Below are 22,035 nucleotides of genomic sequence, written 5' to 3'. Positions count from 1 at the left end.
GATTAATTTACTATAATCCTACCTAAAAGAATTTCAAATGCCTGGACTTTTGAGGATTCCCTCTTGTTCTTTAGTATGATGTGAATGAATTGTTTTAGACCCAGAAACTTCCAAAGGCAGATTAGATCTACTTAAGTCACTACAGCCCTTGCAATTACAAGATGTTTGAGTACAAACAGCCATTACAGTATCACTAGCTATATTAGACATACCTTCTGTTTCTTCTTCAATGTCAGTGTTTGGCTGTGCTACTACTAGTACTGTTTGGATAATGCTGATTTCCCTTAATAACTTCTTCATAATTTGCTTCATCACTTAAGTCAATAATATTAGGCTTACTAATGGATGCCTTCACAACAAAATCTCTAATTTTTGTTTGCATTCCAGCAAACATTGCCATTTTCTGCATGACATATGAACTTGTTTAAATCATGTGATCTTCATATATCGAAAGTGCCAGTTGGTAAGGTTAGTCTGGAAATTAGAATAAGTTTAAAGTATAAAGCATCCTTCATATTACTTGCTTTACTGAGTTTTGAAGCTTTATTATTGCTATTTTTTATAGATTTACAACAATCAAAATTTTTTATTCATACTGATGATGAGACTATGCATCCTGTACAGTATATCTTACTGATTTTCAAACTAAATTAATTAATCACTCCTGTGTTAACGTTGAGAAGATGAATAACACTATCATATTGATGTTGAAACATTCTGAACCACAGTTGTTACCTACTCTACAGTTGAAATTATGTCTAATATACTTTGACTCCCCTTGTGGGTCAGCAGTAGGTTTACAACTTACAATGCTAAAATCCAAGGTTCAAATTTCTTGTTATGGACAGAGTGTAGATAGTACACTGTGTAGCTTTGCACTAAGAAAACAATATATACATTGATTCTAATCATAAGCATTGTTTGACTGGTTTATAACATGTACTGTTTATCTGTTATTATCTGTAAACCATAGTTTATTAGTATACAAGACTGTAACATAGTTTTTCTTTCAGGTTGAAGATGATGATGAAGATGATTTAAATGAGGATGAAGGAAATGATGATGAAGATATTGATGAAGTTGAAGAGTAAGAGTAATCCAGACAAGGAACAGAAAATAATATATTGTTAAAGAAAAACTGGGTCATCTTGTCTGGTTAGCTAGTTAAAAAGCTAAACAAATGATCGAATAGTAATTATTTTTCTCTTTAATTTTCCTTGCTTTGGTTTATGCTTTGAAGTTGTCATTATTCACAAAAATATTTTATGCAAAGAAATTTTTCAGTAGTTTTGTTAAACAAAGAACCTTCTGGACGTGTAGAGTATAAAAAAAAAACAATTTTGTTAGCTCAGAATGTTGGAAGTTGAGATGTTATGCAGTTTAATGTACTCAGTAAAAACTTGTGCATGGTACATGTGTTTGTGCACTGAACGTATTGTTAAGAAACTCACAATTTTATTTGATATTAAAGAATTAAAGATAAACTCACCTTATCATTATTGATTCTTAACATTGTGATCCTTGAATGATTAAAATTATGAGTTGCTACCTGTATCGTGCAGTTTGATAATATATAGGTTTTTGTTCAGTCATAAATGAAAAATTTAAAATCTTGTTGTTTTTGGTTGTCAGTTTAAAAGGATTTGTTTCCTTCAGCGAACAAAGTCATTTTTCAATGGGGGGGTATATGTAAAGTCATACACAGATATTTTTTATCAAACTTAAATCTAGGACTCATTTTGTTTTCTAACTTTTGCTTGAGGAAGAAGCTTTTAGTTACTTGATAGTCTCCTCTTTAAAGGAAATGTGGAGGATGAATACCCAGTACCTATAGCTAAATATTGTGAAATGTAACAATGATAGATTAAAATACAATGTTTTTGTAACAGCTGACGATATTGTAGAAAATATTTCAGTAAGACAGCTTTCTATTCATTTTTTCTTAAATCGAGATTTATTTAAAAAATAAATGGCCTTAAGGAACTTTGTACTACAAATTAAAAAACTGAATGATTAGATGCTGTTATACAAAAACTAAATAATGGCAATTAATTTGTGATTATTTGTTTTGCACATTTATATAGCTTTATAAATACTTAAACATTTCCCTTGCAAAAAGTAAACATATTCTAACATTTCTTTGACCCTACTTTAAAAAAGAAAAAAAACATTATTTAGATTATTTTTCCCCTTGGCTGTTGTATGTATAAATTACATGCTTAGAAAATTAAATATTCATAAAATTACATCATTTGAGAATAAGTGTACATGTACTACAGAAGTTAATATTTATAAGCATGAACCATGTACTAGCTATAACTTTTTTATTTTATTTTTGCTAATAAGCTGAATTATCAATAAATTGTCACTTGTTTTTTAACTTCTGTTTTAGAGAAATCTGTGTACTGTGAAATTAGTTTTCTTTCTGACAAATGTACATTGGTTTGGTGGTGAGAAAATAAACAGAAATTTGTCCGTCTCAGAACACAACATTTGTTGGTTGTTTAAATAAGTTTAACATTAACATTGAGAGTGTGTGTGTATATACTGTTCTAATGTTTGAGACCAGTTGCTCTATATCTTTTAATTTCTACAGTATGTGTGATTTATATATGTATATATATATATATAAATATTTTATTTGTCTAGTATTATTTCATGTAAAAAAGTCTTCTCAGTTTTATTTCCTTGGCTCCCTTATGTATCAGTAAAATTCTGCTATTCACATTGAATTCAAAGAACTAGAAATCAGAAGAATACTGATGCATTTTTTAGTAGTTGTGATAATGTGTTCCAAAGTCCATGATCACTTCACAGTGATGTAAGATCATAGCTCATATTTGCTTAAGGTTTTGGAAGATGCATAAAATTATTTGTATCTGCTTAAACGTGTCAATCTGAAAATAACAAAATAGTGTCCATTGGTGCTCGTACAACCAACTTATATAATCTTGACATTTTCAGAGTCAAGATTGTGATAAATTTAGATTAGAAACTTTTGGGACCCCAATCAAGGATTTAGTTTTTATTACTCATTTTACATCTTTACTCTGATATTTTGTGTGTGAAAACCCCAAACTTGATGGTTCCTTCACAAGAAAAACACGATTTGGGTGAAACGTAATGTCTATTAAGGGTTATAGTAAAGTAATATTATGTAAGCTAAAATTCCCCCCCCACACACACAAATAAGTGAAAAGCAGCCCTACTATACATAGTTATCACACAAACAAAGGGGCAGGTGGAATAAAACAACCTTAAAATAATGTTCATGGCATTTTAACCTCTTCTGTGATTTGCCCAAAATAACTCGTTTGGGGGGGGGGGGGCTCTATGGTTAAAAAAATGTTTGCCCAGATAAATTCAGGCAAACACTTACTAGCCGTATTTTAATTATTTACCCAAATTTATTTGCACGTTATTATGTATTACAATAGGCTATCAAAAAGTGAAATAAAAATCTACCTTTTTTTTTAGTTCACTTCCAAAAAAAGCCCGACATAGAAGCGATTAATGTAGTTCTTTTCCTGCTATTAGAATCTCTCCAAGCTACAAACCTAACATTAAATTTATTTGATTAATACCAGCATTAGTATCATATTGGTCAAACTAATAAGTTAAAGAAACTCTTCTAAGATAGCTATTCAATGGTAGGATAAAATTTAAAAATTATCAAAAGTGTAAAGCTGAATTTAAATCCTCAAAGAGCTTTCTAATACATTTTTGGTGTAATAAAGCTACTTCTATTCTTTCTTTGTATTCTTGATAGATGGGTTACTGTCTTTTAAAAAGCTACTTTTTCAAGGCTTCATAAGGTAAGCTTATTGCTTTGGGTATTATTGAAGTTCTGTGTTGAAATCCAAAATCATGTATTAAACCTAATTCCAAGCTTCCATAACATTCTTTGGTTGCTTAATTTACAAATTCATCCTTGTGGTTTATTCTATTTCATCCAGGGGTTTGAGGAAACAAATGGTTTCTTTCTTGCACAGGTGCATGTAGATTATTTTAAATTAACATTGTTCTTGATGATCATACAGGCATTAATTCTTAAATTTGTATTTGACACATTAGTCTTTCTCTAATAATGCCAAAATTTACCACTAGGCTGCTTAAATGATTAATATGCTGATTACAGTTATTTAAATGCATGTTTTTGCACATTCCAGTCATTGTAAATGTTATTATTTAATGTAATTTTTACTTTAGTATGATATTGTTTTTACATGTTGTAATTTTTTTAATATCACAACTAGTGGATGCTAACAGTTGGTCAAAGTGATATTAACTGGTGTAGCCAATGTTGATGTAGTCCAAATTTCTCATCCTGAGTCTATGAATTAGTTGTAAATTGGACAAGATTAGTTACAAAGAATTATTTATCAGTACAAGTTTGTAGCCTATATATATATATATTGACATCCTCAGTTTAACATGAGTTCTACAGCTTTTTCTAATTGTGAAATATGCTTGTAAGAAACAAATATTTTAATTGACACAGCTGAGAAGGCATTACTGATATAATTAAGATATCTTTATAATCACTAATTACCTTAAAATTATTATTCTAATAAAAAAATTCTGTAGTGTTTGAAGTAAAAAGTAAATGAATTTTTTTCCTGGTTGCTCTTTAATAGTGGGTATATATAAACCATTGTTTAAACATTTACTTAATATATACTACATTAGAATGTTATAATACTATGTGCAGCACCACTTGTTTTACCATATTTTTCAACTTTGCTATAAAATTTATCCAAATTACAGAGAGTAAACAGAGCCACTTCTACCTCCTTAAGATTAGGAAAAAGTTGTGTCACTAAAGCTTATTGCCCAATTCTGATATGTACTATACACTGCTTTCATAGCATGTTGTTAAAATAATGTTTCATGTTATATTTAGATTTACAAATAATTAGATGGTGTACATCCTATGTGAAGTTAAACCTTATGTTTGGTTTACACCGAAAGTTTACTGGTGTGAACAATTGATGACTCAGATTATATAAATAGTAAAAGTGACATACGATAATATAAATTTTTTTTCTGAACTATTGGTACATCCACAGACAGTGTTAGTATGAATGAATGAATGTATGTTAAGAAATAGTATGATTATATTAAGTGTGAGGCCATTCATATCTGGAACTTAGTGTTGGGTTGGTCTCTTGATCAGTGTTACTGGACAGTGGTTGTACATTTGCATACACAACATAGGGGGTAACCACGTTACTCTACAGGAACCATCTAACATCAGTTTCCTAATTTTTTAATGCTCAGTATTGTGAGTGTTATTGAATATGAAAACAAACTGAAATTTTTTCCCAAGTGCAGCATTCACTCGAAAAGCTACTTGATATGAAATTTAGCATTAGTTGTAGTGCTACAAAGTTTGGAGAAAAGTTGTTACCCTAAATAATCATTTCAAGTTCTCAAGTTCAGTATTTTGTTATCCCAGTGCTATGCCACTCATTTAATTAAAACAAACCTTTATATATGTATGTATATATATATATAATTATTATCAAAGGATAAGAGCAAATCCTATAACCTGCAAGCAGACTGCCATTATCTACGTGTGGGTGATGCTGCTTCTATTGAGGATATATGTTTCCATATTTGTGGTCATTGAATGACTGACTAAAAGCATTTGAAATATCAAAGCAAAAATGTTATTTTGACTATTGTCATCCTTAGAGAAAAGTAAAAATTCATGCATGAATAATTTATAATATGAAGGCTGCAGTAGAAGTTCTACTAGTCACTGAAGGACGTCAGAAATGTTGACTGTTCATGGCCTATACTTCATGACTATCATATTACTGAATGAAATCAAACACTTGTAGGCTTCAACAAATACATATGATAGTCCTAAAATAATTTTTATAGATAGTCCTTATTTGGGACAAATTACTTAGATAAATCAAGGTTTTGTTTTCATTCATTGATTTGAGATGAAATATGCTACGAATTATCTATTAATGATTTCCTAATTTGAACTCTCTAATTTCATTAAAAAATAGTAAAAAGTGTTTAAAATTGCATCATGTTGTGAAAGCTAACTTTGTGTTGTTCTTTTTAATCCTGGATTATGTGTATGGACTTTAGTTTCTTTCACACATTGAAAGAAATCAAATGTCTTCACACAAGTCAAAATGTTAAATATACGAGAATAGTACATATACTTTAAGCATAAGAAGAAACAGCCAAAACTTAGATAGTTGTGTTGGTAAAAAGTGCAACCGATTATTTCAGAAATTCATTTTTAAAAATTCTATACTTGACCTTTGACATTTAAAGGTGAGTATTCTGTTTGTTACCCAATAAAGTTTGTAAAATGACTTAAGGGGACAAGTAATGAAATAATGCTCTTTATTTTAGGTGGAGAATTTATTTCAAGAGGTGTAATTCAAACTAGTTAACTTACATTTTGAGAGGGGAAAGGTTCTTATTTTTCATAAAATTTTAATTCTTTTGCTTTTTTTTTCACACAACCAATAAATTGGTGATATTTAAAAAGTTTTTGATTTAGAAACTGTTGTATAAATTATTGGCAAAAAAAGATATTAACTGTAGTATTGTATTAGTTATTGTATTCCTATAGGTATTTTTAACATTAGAGAGTTTTATGGAATAAATAGTTATTTTCTACTTATCAGTTGCATGAAAGATTTATTTGGAGGCAAACTTTTTGATCATTTATTCTTGTTTTCTCAAAACTTTATACTGTATTGCAGCTTTAACAAAAAAAAAAAGAAAATTTCTAAGCTTAGGTTGTTGTGTATTTATTCCATGATATTGAAATTTATGGTACATATTAGAACTTCTAATTTATTTTATAAGAAGACAATAAATATTTGTAGTGCACTTTTACCTTGCTGTATCTTTCTTACTCGTACTTTTCTTCTTTCATAATTATTTGTTTATCATACCACCTAACATTCTCACTTATTAAAAAAAGTTTAATTTAATCACTTGACAGGAATGAATCTTTATAAGAAGACAATAAATATTTGTAGTGCACTTTTACCTTGCTGTATCTTTCTTACTCATACTTTTCTTATTTCATAATTATTTGTTTATCATACCACCTAACATTCTCACTTATTAAAAAAAAGTTTAATTTAATCACTTGACAGGAATGAATCTTGACTTTGATTATGATACTTTAATAAGCTCGATGCTCCACCATTATAAACATGTTTTAAAGTGCTATTAGATTGTATTGCTTTTAATTTTTTTATCAGTATATTTGTATGTAGAATTTTCTACTCAAGATGACTCACAGGCAACTTCAGCATGCATGATATTCTGACTACAGTACCAGATTATAGATTAGTAATTGAAAAACTACATATCTAGAAGACATAACAGAAATAGTAATTTAAAATGAATCAATTTAGGATTCAAATAAAATTTTAAAAGGTGAATTAAAATTTAATCATTCTACTCCAGAGAAGAGAGCCAAAACAAAATTCAGCCTAAACACTTAAACCTCTTTTATGAGTGAGCATAAACCTCGAAAACTTGGAAAGGTGAAGGAATTTGAAAAAAGAGATACAAAAGTTACAGAAAATAGTGTCCCTCTCTTTTATCTCAGAACCTTAAGACTCAAACCATATTGCCTAACTTGACCAATTATTGTTATATTTTAAGATAACCTTGGTCAGTCACTGTCTGGTCTTTTATCCAATTCTTTATTCAATGATAGGCTAGATCAAAGATTATTTTATATATAAAAGTGCAACAATATTTTGGGTATCATCAAGTTATAGTACCCTTCTTACAAAATGTATTCTTTAGTACCACAGCCTGAAGTTTTCTTGCCCTTTATAGACAGGTTATATGTCCTACAGTCTGAAGGCTTATAATGCTAAAAATCTGGTTTTGATACCTGTGGTGAACACAGAACAGATAGCTCATTGTGTGATTTTGTGCTGAACAACAAAAGATCACAAGCTAAAATAATATTTTGGATAGAGTTATGAGGAAGTGTTGAAACATAAACTCAAATTTCTAGATTAGCTTTTAAGAATTTTATAACGTTCTTTTCATTAACAGATTACGCTGTTTGATACAGTCTTTTTTTTTTTCTCAACTAGTTTTTCTATAAATTACTGAAATATAGTCTCTACTAACTTGCTTTTTCTATCAGAATTTACATTCAATTTGTATTTTTGGTATTTGGACATATGATTGGCATTTGTCCCATCCCATATGTAAAAACAACCCCCCCAAGTATGATGTGTAAAGTGTCTCCAAGACTTAATCAGTGCCTGTAGTGGTTTGTGACCACTCTTTCCAATATTCACATAATTATATAAAACAAAAGGACACAACATTAGAAAAAAAGGAGTCTTGTCTTTTCCATGAAAGTTGTAAAAACTCATGTAGTAGATCATTTAGGGAAGGCAACAATAAACTGTGAAACCACATCTCAAGCCAGTAAACACCAAAGTCCTCATTCATATGGTTAAAAGTTGTGGTTATGAAAGAGAATCCTCTGACCCAAAATACCATTGCAATGAAAATGGGCATATTTCCTGGAATTATGAATAAGATCATAAATAAAGATTTGAAGCTGACAAACAAAAAGTTAAAGGTTTTGAAATACATCTTAAAATCAACTTTTTTTTCCAAAAAACATGGCTAAAGAAACTGAAACCAAAACAAGCTATTCAACTACGAACCTAAATCCCTTGATGAAACTCCATTAGGTATGCATGAGTCTGAACTTTGAAAGATGCACAAGTGGAGTGAAACAAATTTGACATGGCTGTTCTCTGAAGAAGCCTGACCATATGGAAACATCATTAAGGGTCATAGAAAGAGAATGTTTTACAAGGAAAATATGGTATTCGCCACTAATATGACAATATCAATTGTTTAATGAAAAAAAGTGTATGTGACTGTCTATAAACCCATAAAGAATTTAATTAACTATTTTCTTCGGTTCTTATTATAAATTACTAGCAAAGGTCCTCACACCATGCATGTCATTTATTTTATTGACTTCATGAGAATGGTGGTATTGTGTGTATGTGCATCATTTGCCATGCAGTCCAACCAAATACTGGTATAGAATTTTCTAGAAATTTTTTCCTACTAGCATATAGTATAATTATTTTCAGTATATTATCTGTCTTGTACTTCTAGCTGTTCTAAAGATCTAGGCCTTATTATATAATATCCTGTAGATTTCAAAAGTTACCTTCCTGTTACCAAGATATCAAACATTATATGTGGCAGGCATGATTTATGTATTCTGTGCCTTTGGATTTAAACAATACATCTTATGAGGAAGAAAAATAACCTAACAAGCAATTGTTAATTAACTATTAAAAGGTGCTGTACCAAAATGTCCCCCATGTTAGAAAAAACTTTGATCTAACTCAAAAACAATGTGTATATATTAACAAGACTACAATTAAGCCTGTAAGCAATTAAGAAAAATACAATTTTGTAGTTTTATTAAAAATATTTTTACATATATTACTGTGACACTGATAACAGAACTTTCATTGTAAGTTATGAAAATTAGAATGTCTATATTTGAGAACTTTTAACACTATTGTGAAAAGAATCTTGCACATACTTAAACTTCTTGGGTCCAACTTGTTAAGAATGCTGACAAGTCCAAGATTTTTTGTCTTTCTGATCTATTTCATTTCATAGTTCAAGAACATTGATGAAGTGAGAAGTAAAATTATTACACAACTGTACCCAAAAATTATTTGTATATGACATAAAATCTCAAAGCTCATCTGTTGGTTGAACTAACCATACAAATACGTTTTGTAGCTCTTCTCATTCCATAGTTTTCATCTGTTAGTTGTAAAATATTTTCATAGTTTTCTGTTTCCACTTCCCCACATTCTGCGTTTTAGTTCTTTGGTCACTTGATATTTTAAACCTAAGTTATATCATTTTCCAATTAACAGTGTAAAAACTGTTGGCAAAGGTTCATTTTCACTCTTCCATAACCTTTAACCACATTGTTTTTTTAATTCACATTTCAGTCCAAATAACTATGCATGAAAATCTGAAGAAGTACCTTAAAATGGTTATAGAAGAAAAAAGAATCAAGTGATCAAAATTCGAACGACTTTCAGTCAGACAGACGAGGATCATTTGGCAGAATCGTTGATTACATAGTTTTCTATTACTTGCATCCACTTTTGAACATATTATTTATGTTTTCTGATTTTATCGCACTGTAGCTGCATTGGTTTATTCATGTTAAATAATTATATAACTTGCATAGCTTTTATTTTATTTATACCAATGTAAAATTATCGTTATTAAACTTTCTCCCCAGAACTTTGATAAAGATTATAATACGCATGTTCTGGAAAGTGCTCGAGGTCCACGTAACCTGTTTGTAGCTCTAGTAGTCGTCCAAGTTCCGATCGTAGATCTAAAAATGAGGGCCGATTATTGACATCTGCCCTCCAACAGTCCTTCATGATTCTATATAGCTCTTCTCTACAATGCTCTGGCTGTTCCATAGTATAACCTTCTCTCACTTTCTGTATCACTTGTCGAGCCCCCAGGCCAGGATATGGAGTGGAACCTATTCCAAAGTCGAAACATTTTTGTACTGAGAAATACAGTGCAACTACTAGCACATGATAAAACATGGAAATCAGACTGTAAATTAAAAAATATATACAAAAAGAGTTTGTTTGTTTGTTTTGAATTTCGCGCAAAGCTACACGAGGGCTATCTGCGCTAGCCGTCCCTAATTTAGCAGTGCAAGACTAGAGGGAAGGCAGCTAGTCATCACCACCCACCGCCAACTCTTGGGCTACTCTTTTACCAACGAATAGTGGGAATGACCGTCACATAATAACGCCCCCACGGCTGAAAGGGCGAGCATGTTTGGTGGGATGGGGATGCGAACCCGCAGATTGCGAGTCGAGCGTCCTAACCACCTGGCCATGCCGGGCCCTACAAAAAGAGAACAGAGATGATTATGTAAAGGGTCGTATACAATTTTCCCAAGTGTACAAAACGTACTCTGTGGTCATTTTGTATTAATAAATAAGGTACAAATGTATTGCCCATCAACAACCGAGGCGACTTTTGTCAACTTCAACACTTCTTTTCTGTTCCCCAGTACTATATTTATAATGCTAAGAAATTGAGAGTGAACACAAAGAAGAATATGTAATAATATTTCAACTACCACATATCTGCCTTATCAACAATATAATGGCTAATTTCTGATAATATATTTTCAACTACGATATACGATTATATTGTTGATAAGACAGATATATCGTAGTTGAAAATATATTATCAGAAATTAGCCATTATATTGTTGATAAGGCAGATTAATTTCTGATAATATATTTTCAACTACGATATATATATCTGCCTTATCAACAATATAATCGCTAATTTCTGATAAAATATTTTTTAAAACTTCGCCATTTTATGTGTACGTTTTATACGGTCCAATAAGTGTGAACGACTCCTAAAATGTATGCTTTTAGAAGTTGTATATTAAGTGAGATCACTTATTTCTGCGTTAAACATTTAACTTTTGGGTGAAAAACTTGTTTTCCAACGTTACAGAGACAACGAGCTTGATAAATGAAATACTTAAGATTCCAGTTCAAAGTTATTTAACTTTTTTTTTTATAATATGCTATGAATCATCAAGATTTTTCAAGAAATAAGATTAGCAGCATGTATACTTGAACAAGCTGCATTTGGGTGATACAAATTATAAAAACATTTTTCTTTGCTCTGTAATATACATAATTAATGTTAACTTTCGCTAATGTACTACAACTGATTACGGGAGTAGTGTTACGGTATGTGAAATATAACAGGTGTTTGTCTTACTCTTGGTATTGAAAGATGTTTACCAAAAATTTTTGCATGTCTAATCGTTTGGCGCACGTTTTGAATGTATAGCATGCAAATAGGCGGCTTTGGAATGTGGCGACCTTCTTCTTGTGCTAGTTACACATTGTCAAAGATCTTTCCCTTTTCGGTATTGTTGTACTTTCTCATGAAATGTAACGCTGGAAAATTACTTCTCTAATAAATTCGGGCGTGTAAAACAAAATTAAGGCAATGTCTTCTCCACTTTTACTAGTACAATGAACAAGTGACGTGGTGATAAAAGCACTCTGGGAGATTTGACCTCACTTACGTATATAACCATAGATTATCTTAAGTCTAGAGAAGTTATGTCTAATTTTTCTTGATATAGATCTCTTCACACTTAAAGAGGAGCACGTTCGTCTTTGTGCTCGCGTTACTTGATTCAATTGAATTGTCTGTTTTGATGTGTTCAATAAATAAACGTTTTGTTTTACTACTATTAAACTTGTGTCTAGTTTCTTTTTCTTCAATTCAGTCAGGCTAGAATTCACTAACTCCAGGACCAGGCGTGGTATGGTGGTTAGCATGCTGAATTGGGGTTCCAAGAGTCCATGATTCGCGTCATCTTGCCACAAGAAAAAACCACACTTAACACTTCGTGGTCGTTGATGTGTTATAAGAGAGATTGTCAAATCCCACTATTTGATCTTAGTAGCCCACGAGTTAGAAGTGGATGCTCATAATTATCTGCCTTCCCTCTAGTCTATTAGTTAAAAATTAAATTTGGTTGTTGTTAACGCAAAGCTACACAATGGACTATCTGTGTTCTACTCAATACGGGTATCGAAACCTGATTTTTAGTGTCGTAAGCCTGTAGACTTATAGCTGAGCCATTAGGGGCTAAAAATGCTGGAAGGGCTAGTATTAACTCTATAATATATTTTTACATCGTTAGAGAAGATAGAAAATCTCTACACCTAAGATTGCCACAGTTTTGTTTGTTTGAGTTGAATTTCGTGCAAAGCTACAGGAGGGCTATCTGCGCTAGCCATCCCTAATTTAGCAGTGTAAGACTAGAGGGAAGGCAGCTAGTCATCACCACCCACTGTCAACTCTTGGGATACTCTTTTACCAACGTATAGTGGAGTTGCCCGTCACATTATAACGCCCCCACGGCTGAAATGGCGAGCATGTTTGGTATGACGGGGATTCGAACCCGCAGATTGCGAGTCGATCGCCCTAACAACCTGGCCATGCCGGGCCAATTGCCACAGTACCAACAATATTTTAATTTTGTTCTAGGGCATTACTTATACAAAAATAAGAAGTGTGTATACGAGTTTTAGAGATATTTGATTAGATTTTAAAACAGAGATGAAAACCTGAAACTTTATGTATATGGCTTACCTACTGCATGCCGCTAGGGAAAATAAAATAAAACTTGTTTCAAATTATATTTAGTTTTATATACTAGTGATAAGTGTTTACTGGTTGATAAGGTGGTAAGTACACACTTAATATTAGTTTCGCAATATTTATTTTAACGCCAGTTTGTTACCGTAAAGGGAAAGTTTCGTCTTTCTAAACTTCATAATAAATTATACATTATTTGTCTGGCTCTTTGCGAATTAAACCAATTTTCACGAGTTTGAAAAAGAATGAGACTGAACACAGTCAAAGCAATCTGTGTATTTGTGGACAGTACCTTTACTAAAATGAGCTTTCTTTATGTAGTAGATCTTTTTGAAGGTGTTGAAGTTGTTCTCTCTTATGCTGTTGTTAATTATGTCCCAAGCTGAAAAACCATAGCATGAAACAACAAGGCTATATTCTCCCAGGCCGCATGCGCTACCCACATAACTGTTTGCCATTTCCATTGAAGCATAAGGGAAGTTATATCCTCGAGACATTACTTGACCAGTCAATGGAAAGGGTCACTGTTTATTTTAACAAATAATATGTAAAACTTTGCACAAACCTTTCCCACGGGAAGATAAAAGTGATACCTTAAGTGAGCGACAGAACAATGTGTAGCCAGAGAACACTATATATTTTCATGCACTATTTTCCAATGTTAAAACAAAACTTGTCGCAATGTATACTTAGCTGTAGGAGAACTGGCAAATACTTTCTCGTGTAGTAGTATTTTTAGCTGCGGCTCATAGAACGACTCCGAGTTTTTGTTTTCTTCAAGTACAATCTTTTAGCTCATAGCTCCGTCATCCCTTGATCGATTTGAGATCTAATTACAGTTTTGGACTCTGAAGGTCAAATCCTTTCGATTGATGTATTTGACCAAAGCCATGGTTTCATACATTAATTTACTCTAATCCTGCCTAAAATAATTTCAATTTGAGGGTAGGTTAGTAGAGATCCTGATGAGTAATAAAATCGAATCGGGTATACACGCGCCCACGTTTGGTATTACTAGCGCACAAAAATATAGTTAATACAAAAAGAAAAAAGGTCTCACAAATTAATTAATTAATCCTGCCTAAAATAATTTCAAGTGCCGCGGCTATTGAGAATTCCTTCTTGTTTGCATTAGAAGTGCCTCACTGAAAAAGTAACATGGCTTCAAGTCACCTGGTTTCTGTGTCAAAGAACGTGATCAAAATCTTAAAATAACAGTTGGTTTTCAAATTGACTCACATTAACTAAATTTTAAACTAACTTACAAATTCACATTCTAAGAATGTTAGTAAAGCATTTATTTATATTTAAAATTCTTAATCGAACCCCCTCCTCCTCTGTTTCGCCCACTAGTTGTACTTACCTAATGTAACAATCTCCCACAGCAAAATTCCAAATGACCAAACATCAGACTTGGCTGTGAACACGTTTAGATACAAAGACTCTGGTGCCATCCAACGAACAGGAAGGGCTCCCTGTGAAAAATAAAATACCGTTTAATATATTTATTTATATTAGCTTGATTTCAAGACACATCCAGGCCATTCTTTCTGTTTTTCTACGAGTAACTTCAACACGAGAAGATCGTGAATACCTTTTTAAAAAAAATCATTATAGATTTGTTTACTCTTTGCGCTGAACTCCGACACATTATTAACCTCAGAACCTATCGGCTCGTCGACTTTTTAACACGTCTCTCAGGACCTAAGGGGTGTCTTTACACTACAATTTGAATATTAGAAGTAAGTTCAATCCGGAAACTCCCAAAGAGGGTGGTTTTGGACGTATCTTTTCGAGACAAGTTTTCGTTTGTTAATTGATAAATATTTAAGTGAAATACAGCATCCTCAAGTCTCCATATTAGCTACAAAGATCTACCAACTGGAGAAAATTCAGTATATATTAATAAAGCCACATTCTCGATATCATTAATTAAGCAATTGCCAATCTTTTATGCTTCTGCTATCACCTTTTTATGTTTAGCTTTCAATTGAAATACGAACGATTTCACCTGCGATTAGATAGGGAAGGTCGAAACATCACGATGGGCAGACAGAAATACTTTGAAAGCAGCTACAGGCATAATATTGTACTCGGCTTGCTGCAAAATATCTACCAAGGTGGTTCTAAACGGTTTCTCAATACCGTTTAGTGTCATTTGGAGACTTCCATGCTTCTTGTGCTTGGCCGTTAAGCTCATGATGCGCTGAAGGATTTCAGTCACTTTACTACTTCAAATCACTTTTCACAGCCCCAACGCTAAAAGAGTGTGGGAAATGCCTACTTTTTAGCCAATAAAACTGTCCAAAAAATTTCAGTTCAAAGTTTAAAAAAACAGTTTAGGTAGTTTTTGTTTTCAACAAAAATGTCCCCACTAGCTCGTGAGGGGCCTATTAAATACATTTTTCTGCTTGTGAGTTCATTACATCCAGCATTAGTATTTCAATAAATTGTATTTTTTTTTGTTCTTTACAACGGGTATTGCAACAGGCAAAAACATAACGTTACACAATATGGTGTAATATGTAGACCCACTTGTAGTGAAAGGTGTAAACATAACGTCACCCAGTATGATGTAATATGTAGACCCACTTGTCGTGAAAGGTGTAAATATAACGTTACCCAGTATGATGTAACATGTAGACCCACTTGTAGTGAAAGGTGTAAACATAACGTTACCCAGTATGATGTAACATGTAGACTCACTTGTAGTGAAAGGTGTAAAATCATATAGACGGTCAAATACTCGTAAAAAAATACTAGTTTTGCAAAACTAAGATAGTGGTTGATGAAAATTGGTGCTTTTGAAAAATGTATGTGAAGCAATGGATGAAGCACTGAAAAGTCTTAAATAATTTTTATGACTTTTTAAATATTTTATTCCATAGTTTTAAACATATTCTTTTTTTTAAGTGCTAAATTTGAAATTATTTACTTAGGTTCTTTATAATCGAGTAATTTAGTGTTTTTGTAATTAACGTTAAGTTTTTGTCTTTGACCAAGTTCACATGGAGCTATCTGCTGCGTCCACCACTAGGAATCGAACCCCGGATGTTGGCGTTGAAAATCCTTAAATTTACAGGGTACACTATAAAATGATTGGAACTTTTGCAAAACTATATAATAAAGTGATAAAAAGAGGATTACTTTTAAAAACCTAATAAAGTTGCTATGTTTTTAACACAATATTCGAAGGATGTTGACTGTTGTTGTTTTCGCAGTGCTAAGCTACACAAAAGGCTATATCCCGGATTTTCGCGTTGTAAGTCCATAAACGTACCGTTGATTCACCGGGGGGGGGGGATGAAGTAGACTAATATCTGTAAGAATTTGCCTCCCCCCCTCCACCCGAAAACCAAATCTGAATTGCATTGCTGACACACACACACACACACACAGGTATATATGAAAACTATATAGAATGAATGAATATATTAATTCCTTCTATTTCAGACACTTTGACCTACATTAACGAGTAACAGGTTTTTTAACTATAATAAGCAGCCTGCGTCGCTGCCTAACCTAACTGGACCAGTCTCCAGCTAATTAAGTTTTAAAACCAGTTTGGATATTTCGCTAAAGAAAAACGAGAACATGATAACCGACCATGTTTCATTTGTATGCGTAAAAAAGAAAAAAAATATTGCATGCTTTGATACCAATTTCACTGACTTATTGTATGAATTTCAACAAATTTAGGTGGTAGTCAACTCTTTGTTTCTCATGTGTGGCTTGCAAGTTGATTAGTTAATGCGTCACGGATTTGTAAATTTGTGTTGCTTTACATCCAGCCTTAATTTTGTTTTTTAATTCCATTTTTGTAACGAATATCTGGCGGGGGAAAAAGAGTGGGCAAGGTCAAGAATTTTATATATATTATTGTATGATATGCCACGTCTACGTTATAGCGTTATGATAAGTTAGTACAATGTAATACAATGTTAATGTTGCGCTGAATAGTTGTATTAAAAGTGAACGAGAAAGGGAATGATTCTTCTCTTTATACAAACATCTTGACTATTGAAATTTGACATGAATTATACATGATATATTCATAACAGATCCATTAAACAGTTTATATATGCATACCTTATCGGTTTAAGTTATTATGGTTTTATACATGTGCTGTTATGACCATTATAGCATCCAGTGTTCCGAGATAGTAGAATAAGCTTTCATACTATCCTGGTCCAAGCTTTGTAGGGAGAATCTTACACGGCAAACCGAGGAACAAGTTTAAAATCATTCATAAAATAAATCTCCTTATTTATATTTTTAAGCACATACAGAGAAAACTGTTCAGAGTACCTTCAAACTCTTGTATACTCAAATACTCTTGTATTTAACCTCATGTTCAATACTCATGTCTCCCGATAAGAGCAGTAAATCTACAAACTCACAACGCTAAAAATCCTGGGTTCAAGTCCCCGCGGTGGACAAAGCAGATAGCTCTATGTGGCTTTGCTCTAAGACAACTAAACCAATCATTACTCGTAGAAATAATGAGTATAATATTGTTGTAGAGCAATATGTTCTTGCTCTAACATTTAAACTTACCTTTGTTTTCTGCTCATACATTTCACAGTCCTTATCTCGAATGCTTCTGGAGAGACCAAAGTCAGCCACCTTACACACCTTGTTATGATCCACTAGGACGTTCCGGGCAGCCAGATCTCTGTGGATCACCTGCGTATTCAGGTATAAATGAACAGTCGTTTTTATTGTCATTACTTTATATACTTAATGACTAGAATTAGAATTTTCAATATGAATGGCACTGTGGACCTGATGGCCAGGTCAGAGGGCCCATAGAGTCCACTTATAGTCTTCCCTAATTATGAAGTACTGCCACGAAGGTTGGCAGCCACACGCCAATTGTTACATCATTCAGGTGCGGTATTAAGTGAGGCTTGAACTTTGGACGTGGCAGTGTGTGTGTTACTTGATGCACTCCAAATAGCAATGTTTTCTGCATATTGGGATGTTAGTGTATACGTTAAAGGGTGGAAGTGTACGGTAGGTCATTCACAAATATATTGTAGAGCGTAGGACTTAGTACGGACCCTTGCGGGACCCGACCCCGGCAACTGGTGTGAATAGGTGAAATATTGCTTCATTAATTTTAACTTTGGCAGTACGATGGGTGAGAAAACTTGATACCCATCGTACAAAAAGGGTCGGAATACCAAGGTTGTGTAGTTTATATCTTAAGGGCTTTGTACGGCTCTTTATATCGAATAACGAGTATGACTGTCACTTTTATACCTCACTCAGAACTGAAAGTGCTGGGCATGTTTAGCGGCATCGCGTCTTGAACGTCATGTTAACCACGACATGACTAGAAATATCTATATCCACATAATCGTTTTCTACGATCGCATTATTCACTAATTTTCTTTAACTTACGCAAGATCACCTTGATTCAGCCTCTTTCTTACCAAATTGTTTCGTAATTTTCAAAGTTTCAATACACGTGTTCTATATAATTTTAAAATATTCATTACTCTTCTGTATAAATACATAACTCTTTACATATCTAGCTGTTAGTTGAACAAAATACGTGATGTGAAACCGAGGTGATCAGTGAAGCAAATCGTCACGAGTAGCTACTGATTTTTGCTTATACCACAAACGAACAGCCACTTAGATTCAATATTTAAAAGTTCATTACTAGAGACTTCGTTTTGAAACAATAAATTAACAAATTGTTAGCCTGTCACTAACACTGTCATCTTTCCAATTCTAAAAGATTAAAAAGAACTCGTTCAAACTTGTTTTTGTAGATAAAACTGATACAGTTTAATTATTTATGTAAATTGTGTTTATAAATAAATTATTGTACTTTTACATTATATAAAGTTTTGTTTAGGTTATCTGTCTTCCCAGCTAGACCCAGTTTCTTCACCTTGTGAGTTTGCGAGTTATAATACGAGACATTCTAGTTCACACAGGGAAATAAAGCACATGCACGGAGTATAACTAAAATAACTAGTTTGAAATTTTTTTAAACTCCCACTAGATGAACTAGGTCGACGAAAGAGTATAATCGTATACGTTTTACAAGAGGAAGAAAAATCTAAAATGCTCGATTTAGTCGAATAATATTAAACACTCTTTTTTAATGAAAAAACATAGGTGGACATATAAATACAAATGTCCTAAAATGGACTTCTACATCTTCAGGCATAAAGTTTTTTTGTTTTTTTTTTTGCCACATCGACCTGTAGGGAGTTTTGTGCGTGGTTGATAATGCTACACAGTGCAGTCTTATGCTGGCTATGGTCTGGGTTTAATCTAATGTGGATTTATATTACAGCCTTCATTTTCACCTTAGATATATTTCTTGACTTATTGATTTATCATCCACTGCTACATAGTGCAGTCTTATGCTGGCTGTGGTATGGGTTTAATCTAATGTGGATTCATATTACAATCTTCATTTTCACTTTAGATACATTTGTTGACTTATTGTTTTATCATCGATTGCTACACAGTGCAGTCTTATGCTGATTATGGTCTGGGTTTAATCTAATGTGGATTTATATTACAGTCTTCATTTTCACCTTAGATATATTTGTTGATTTATTGTTTTATTATCTCCTCATCTGTTTGACATAAATACACATGGTTTCATAAAATAAAAAGAGTTGTTAAGTTGTTTGATGAAAAATTATGAAAATAGAATACAGAATCATACCCCTTTAGTGCTAACGTACTCCATTCCACGTGCTACATAGTAGGCAAACATGGTCAAGTCCCTGGAGGTAAGAGCTTGAGATGTAGGGGAACAGTTATAATAATCCCTTCTGGACCGATGGTCACGAAGAAAAGACAGCAGTTTTCCTCTCACAACGTATTCCATAATAACATAGTAAGGCTCTAGAAAAAGGAAGGCCATGTCACTGATACAGTATGTTTTAAGTTGCATTCAGATAGCCTTAAGGCTCATTGCATCGAGCATTATCACATTTTCGTAATCTGTAATATGTATCCTTCATGAGTTACTTCTCTTAAATATATATTACCGATTATTTTAGGCATTAGCTATATGGACTTTATCGGTTTTACTTACAACTGCACGAAAATCTGTTTACTGGACCAAGATGACTTTTACTTAGCAGCGCAGAAGAGTTGTACCAGTTGAAAATAAGGTTGTGGTCTCAGCACGTTATATAGTTAGTTTCATTTTACTTAGCAGCGCAGAAGGGTTGTACCAGTTGAAAATAAGGTTATGGTCTCAGCACGTTATATAGTTAGTTTCATTTATTTGAGAAACACTAAATGGTTGGTGGTTTCTTATGGATTGCAGCTGCTTAGACTAAAGACTTGCCGTAGTTTTTTTTTGGGGGGGGGGGCTATTAACACTTTATTTGAGTTTTCCTATTTCAAGTATTAGATCGTATTTCAGTTTTATAGGTTGAACAAGAATAATTAAAGGATGAGAAAAATATTGCACATGAACGCAATGGAATTATTGAATATGGATTATCGTAAAACTTTCGTTTTCGATTATTTTATATAAATGTTTAACTCTGATTAATAAATCTGACTCAATGAACAACGAACTCGTGTTAAGTAAGATGTGTTCCAGAAACTAATGTCTGAGCCTCTGTGATGTGTAACCAAAGCCAGAGAACTAACTTTGCCCTTCACCACTTACTTTATTTATGCCTAAAATTCCAATGTTTTCGTTATACTAGTTTGGGGGGGGCTCCTAAATGTGGGTCCTCGCAGTTACGTATGAATAATTAAGGTCAGGCCTTTCTCAGAGGTTGTCTTGGAAGACGTTTCAATCTTCATACTTAGATCTTCGTAGTAGTAAATGGTAAAAAAAACTTAAAGTCAGTAAATGTGTTCATATTAGTTTTCAGAATTTGTTTCAAGTGATAGTCTGAAGTATTCCACATGTCTCTTTAACATTATACCCCAGCACAGCTGTTCTCTTATGTAAGTAGCCAATTCTCACAAGGCATCATCTGATACATACATAATAATGTGAACTTAACTGAAAACGTCAGTAAAGTGTTAGAGACATTTTGGCTTTAGATAACGATCACAAGATTGTAAGGCTCCTTTAGATCTCGTTCTCACTTTACTGTCATTTAGTTTGCAAAATGAATGTTTGTTTGTAATTAAGCACAAAACAACACAATGGATTATCTTTGCTCTGTCCATTTTAAAAGTTATAGTTCTATTATTCCCACTTCCTCATTTTAAAAGTTATGGTACTATTAATTCTACTTCTTCATTTTAAAAGTTATGGTACAATTATTTCCACTTCCACATTTTGAAGTAATGTGGCGAAAAGTTAACGAATAAAACTGCATCTAAACTCTGATTTGTTTAAATTAATGGTATTAAATTATTTGTGAAACGTACAAAAATGTTTAAAAAGTTGTAGGAAAGAAAGAAAAGTCTGTCAAAGTCTCTGTCAAACAACGCTCTGAAGAAGATCGTATGATCAAAATCTTTGAAAAAAAATATTTTCTCTCCTACAACTGCTTAAACCATTTCCACAATTATACGATCTTGCACATTTTAACATCACAGTTTGTAATTTTTAAGTAACGTTGGCCACATTATATATAAAAGGTATTACAACAATTATTAATTTTCAACAGTTTTTTTTATGATTATCATTACAAATTACTCGCACAACTATATATATATATTATGGCTGTATAATTTGAAGTGTTTTCTTACTTGTGGACATTGTTCGTTTGTTTAGAAATTCGCGCAAAGCTACACGAGGGCTATCTGCGCTAGCCGTCCCTAATTTAGCAG

At 32.6% G+C, this 22,035-nt stretch overlaps 2 protein-coding genes across 5 annotated transcripts in view; one reads left to right on the top strand and one right to left on the bottom strand.

Moving 5' to 3' along the window:
• The window catches only part of LOC106463014 (general vesicular transport factor p115-like), an 88,020-nt gene extending 85,535 nt beyond the window's left edge, over positions 1-2,485 (top strand). For all 3 annotated transcript variants that reach the window (XM_013922979.2, XM_022390414.1, XM_022390415.1), the window contains one exon: positions 1,014-2,485. In XM_013922979.2, coding sequence (XP_013778433.1) covers positions 1,014-1,091 — 78 coding nt within the window. In that variant the 3' untranslated portion in view covers positions 1,092-2,485. The remainder of the gene's footprint in view (positions 1-1,013) is intronic.
• A 6,953-nt stretch (positions 2,486-9,438) lies between these two features.
• LOC106463009 (tyrosine kinase receptor Cad96Ca-like) overlaps positions 9,439-22,035 on the bottom strand; it is a 31,068-nt gene continuing 18,471 nt past the window's right edge. For both annotated transcript variants that reach the window (XM_022390413.1, XM_013922976.2), the window contains 4 exons: positions 19,949-20,130; positions 17,809-17,937; positions 14,615-14,726; positions 9,439-10,573 (listed from right to left, as the gene is read on the bottom strand). In XM_022390413.1, coding sequence (XP_022246121.1) covers positions 10,302-10,573; positions 14,615-14,726; positions 17,809-17,937; positions 19,949-20,130 — 695 coding nt within the window. In that variant the 3' untranslated portion in view covers positions 9,439-10,301. The remainder of the gene's footprint in view (positions 10,574-14,614; positions 14,727-17,808; positions 17,938-19,948; positions 20,131-22,035) is intronic.

Source organism: Limulus polyphemus, unplaced genomic scaffold, assembly GCF_000517525.1.
Source record: "Limulus polyphemus unplaced genomic scaffold, Limulus_polyphemus-2.1.2 Scaffold1301, whole genome shotgun sequence".
NCBI classification, from domain to species: domain Eukaryota; kingdom Metazoa; phylum Arthropoda; class Merostomata; order Xiphosura; family Limulidae; genus Limulus; species Limulus polyphemus.
Note: the sequence above shows the minus strand (reverse complement) of the source record. Positions and strands in the feature narration are given on the sequence as shown.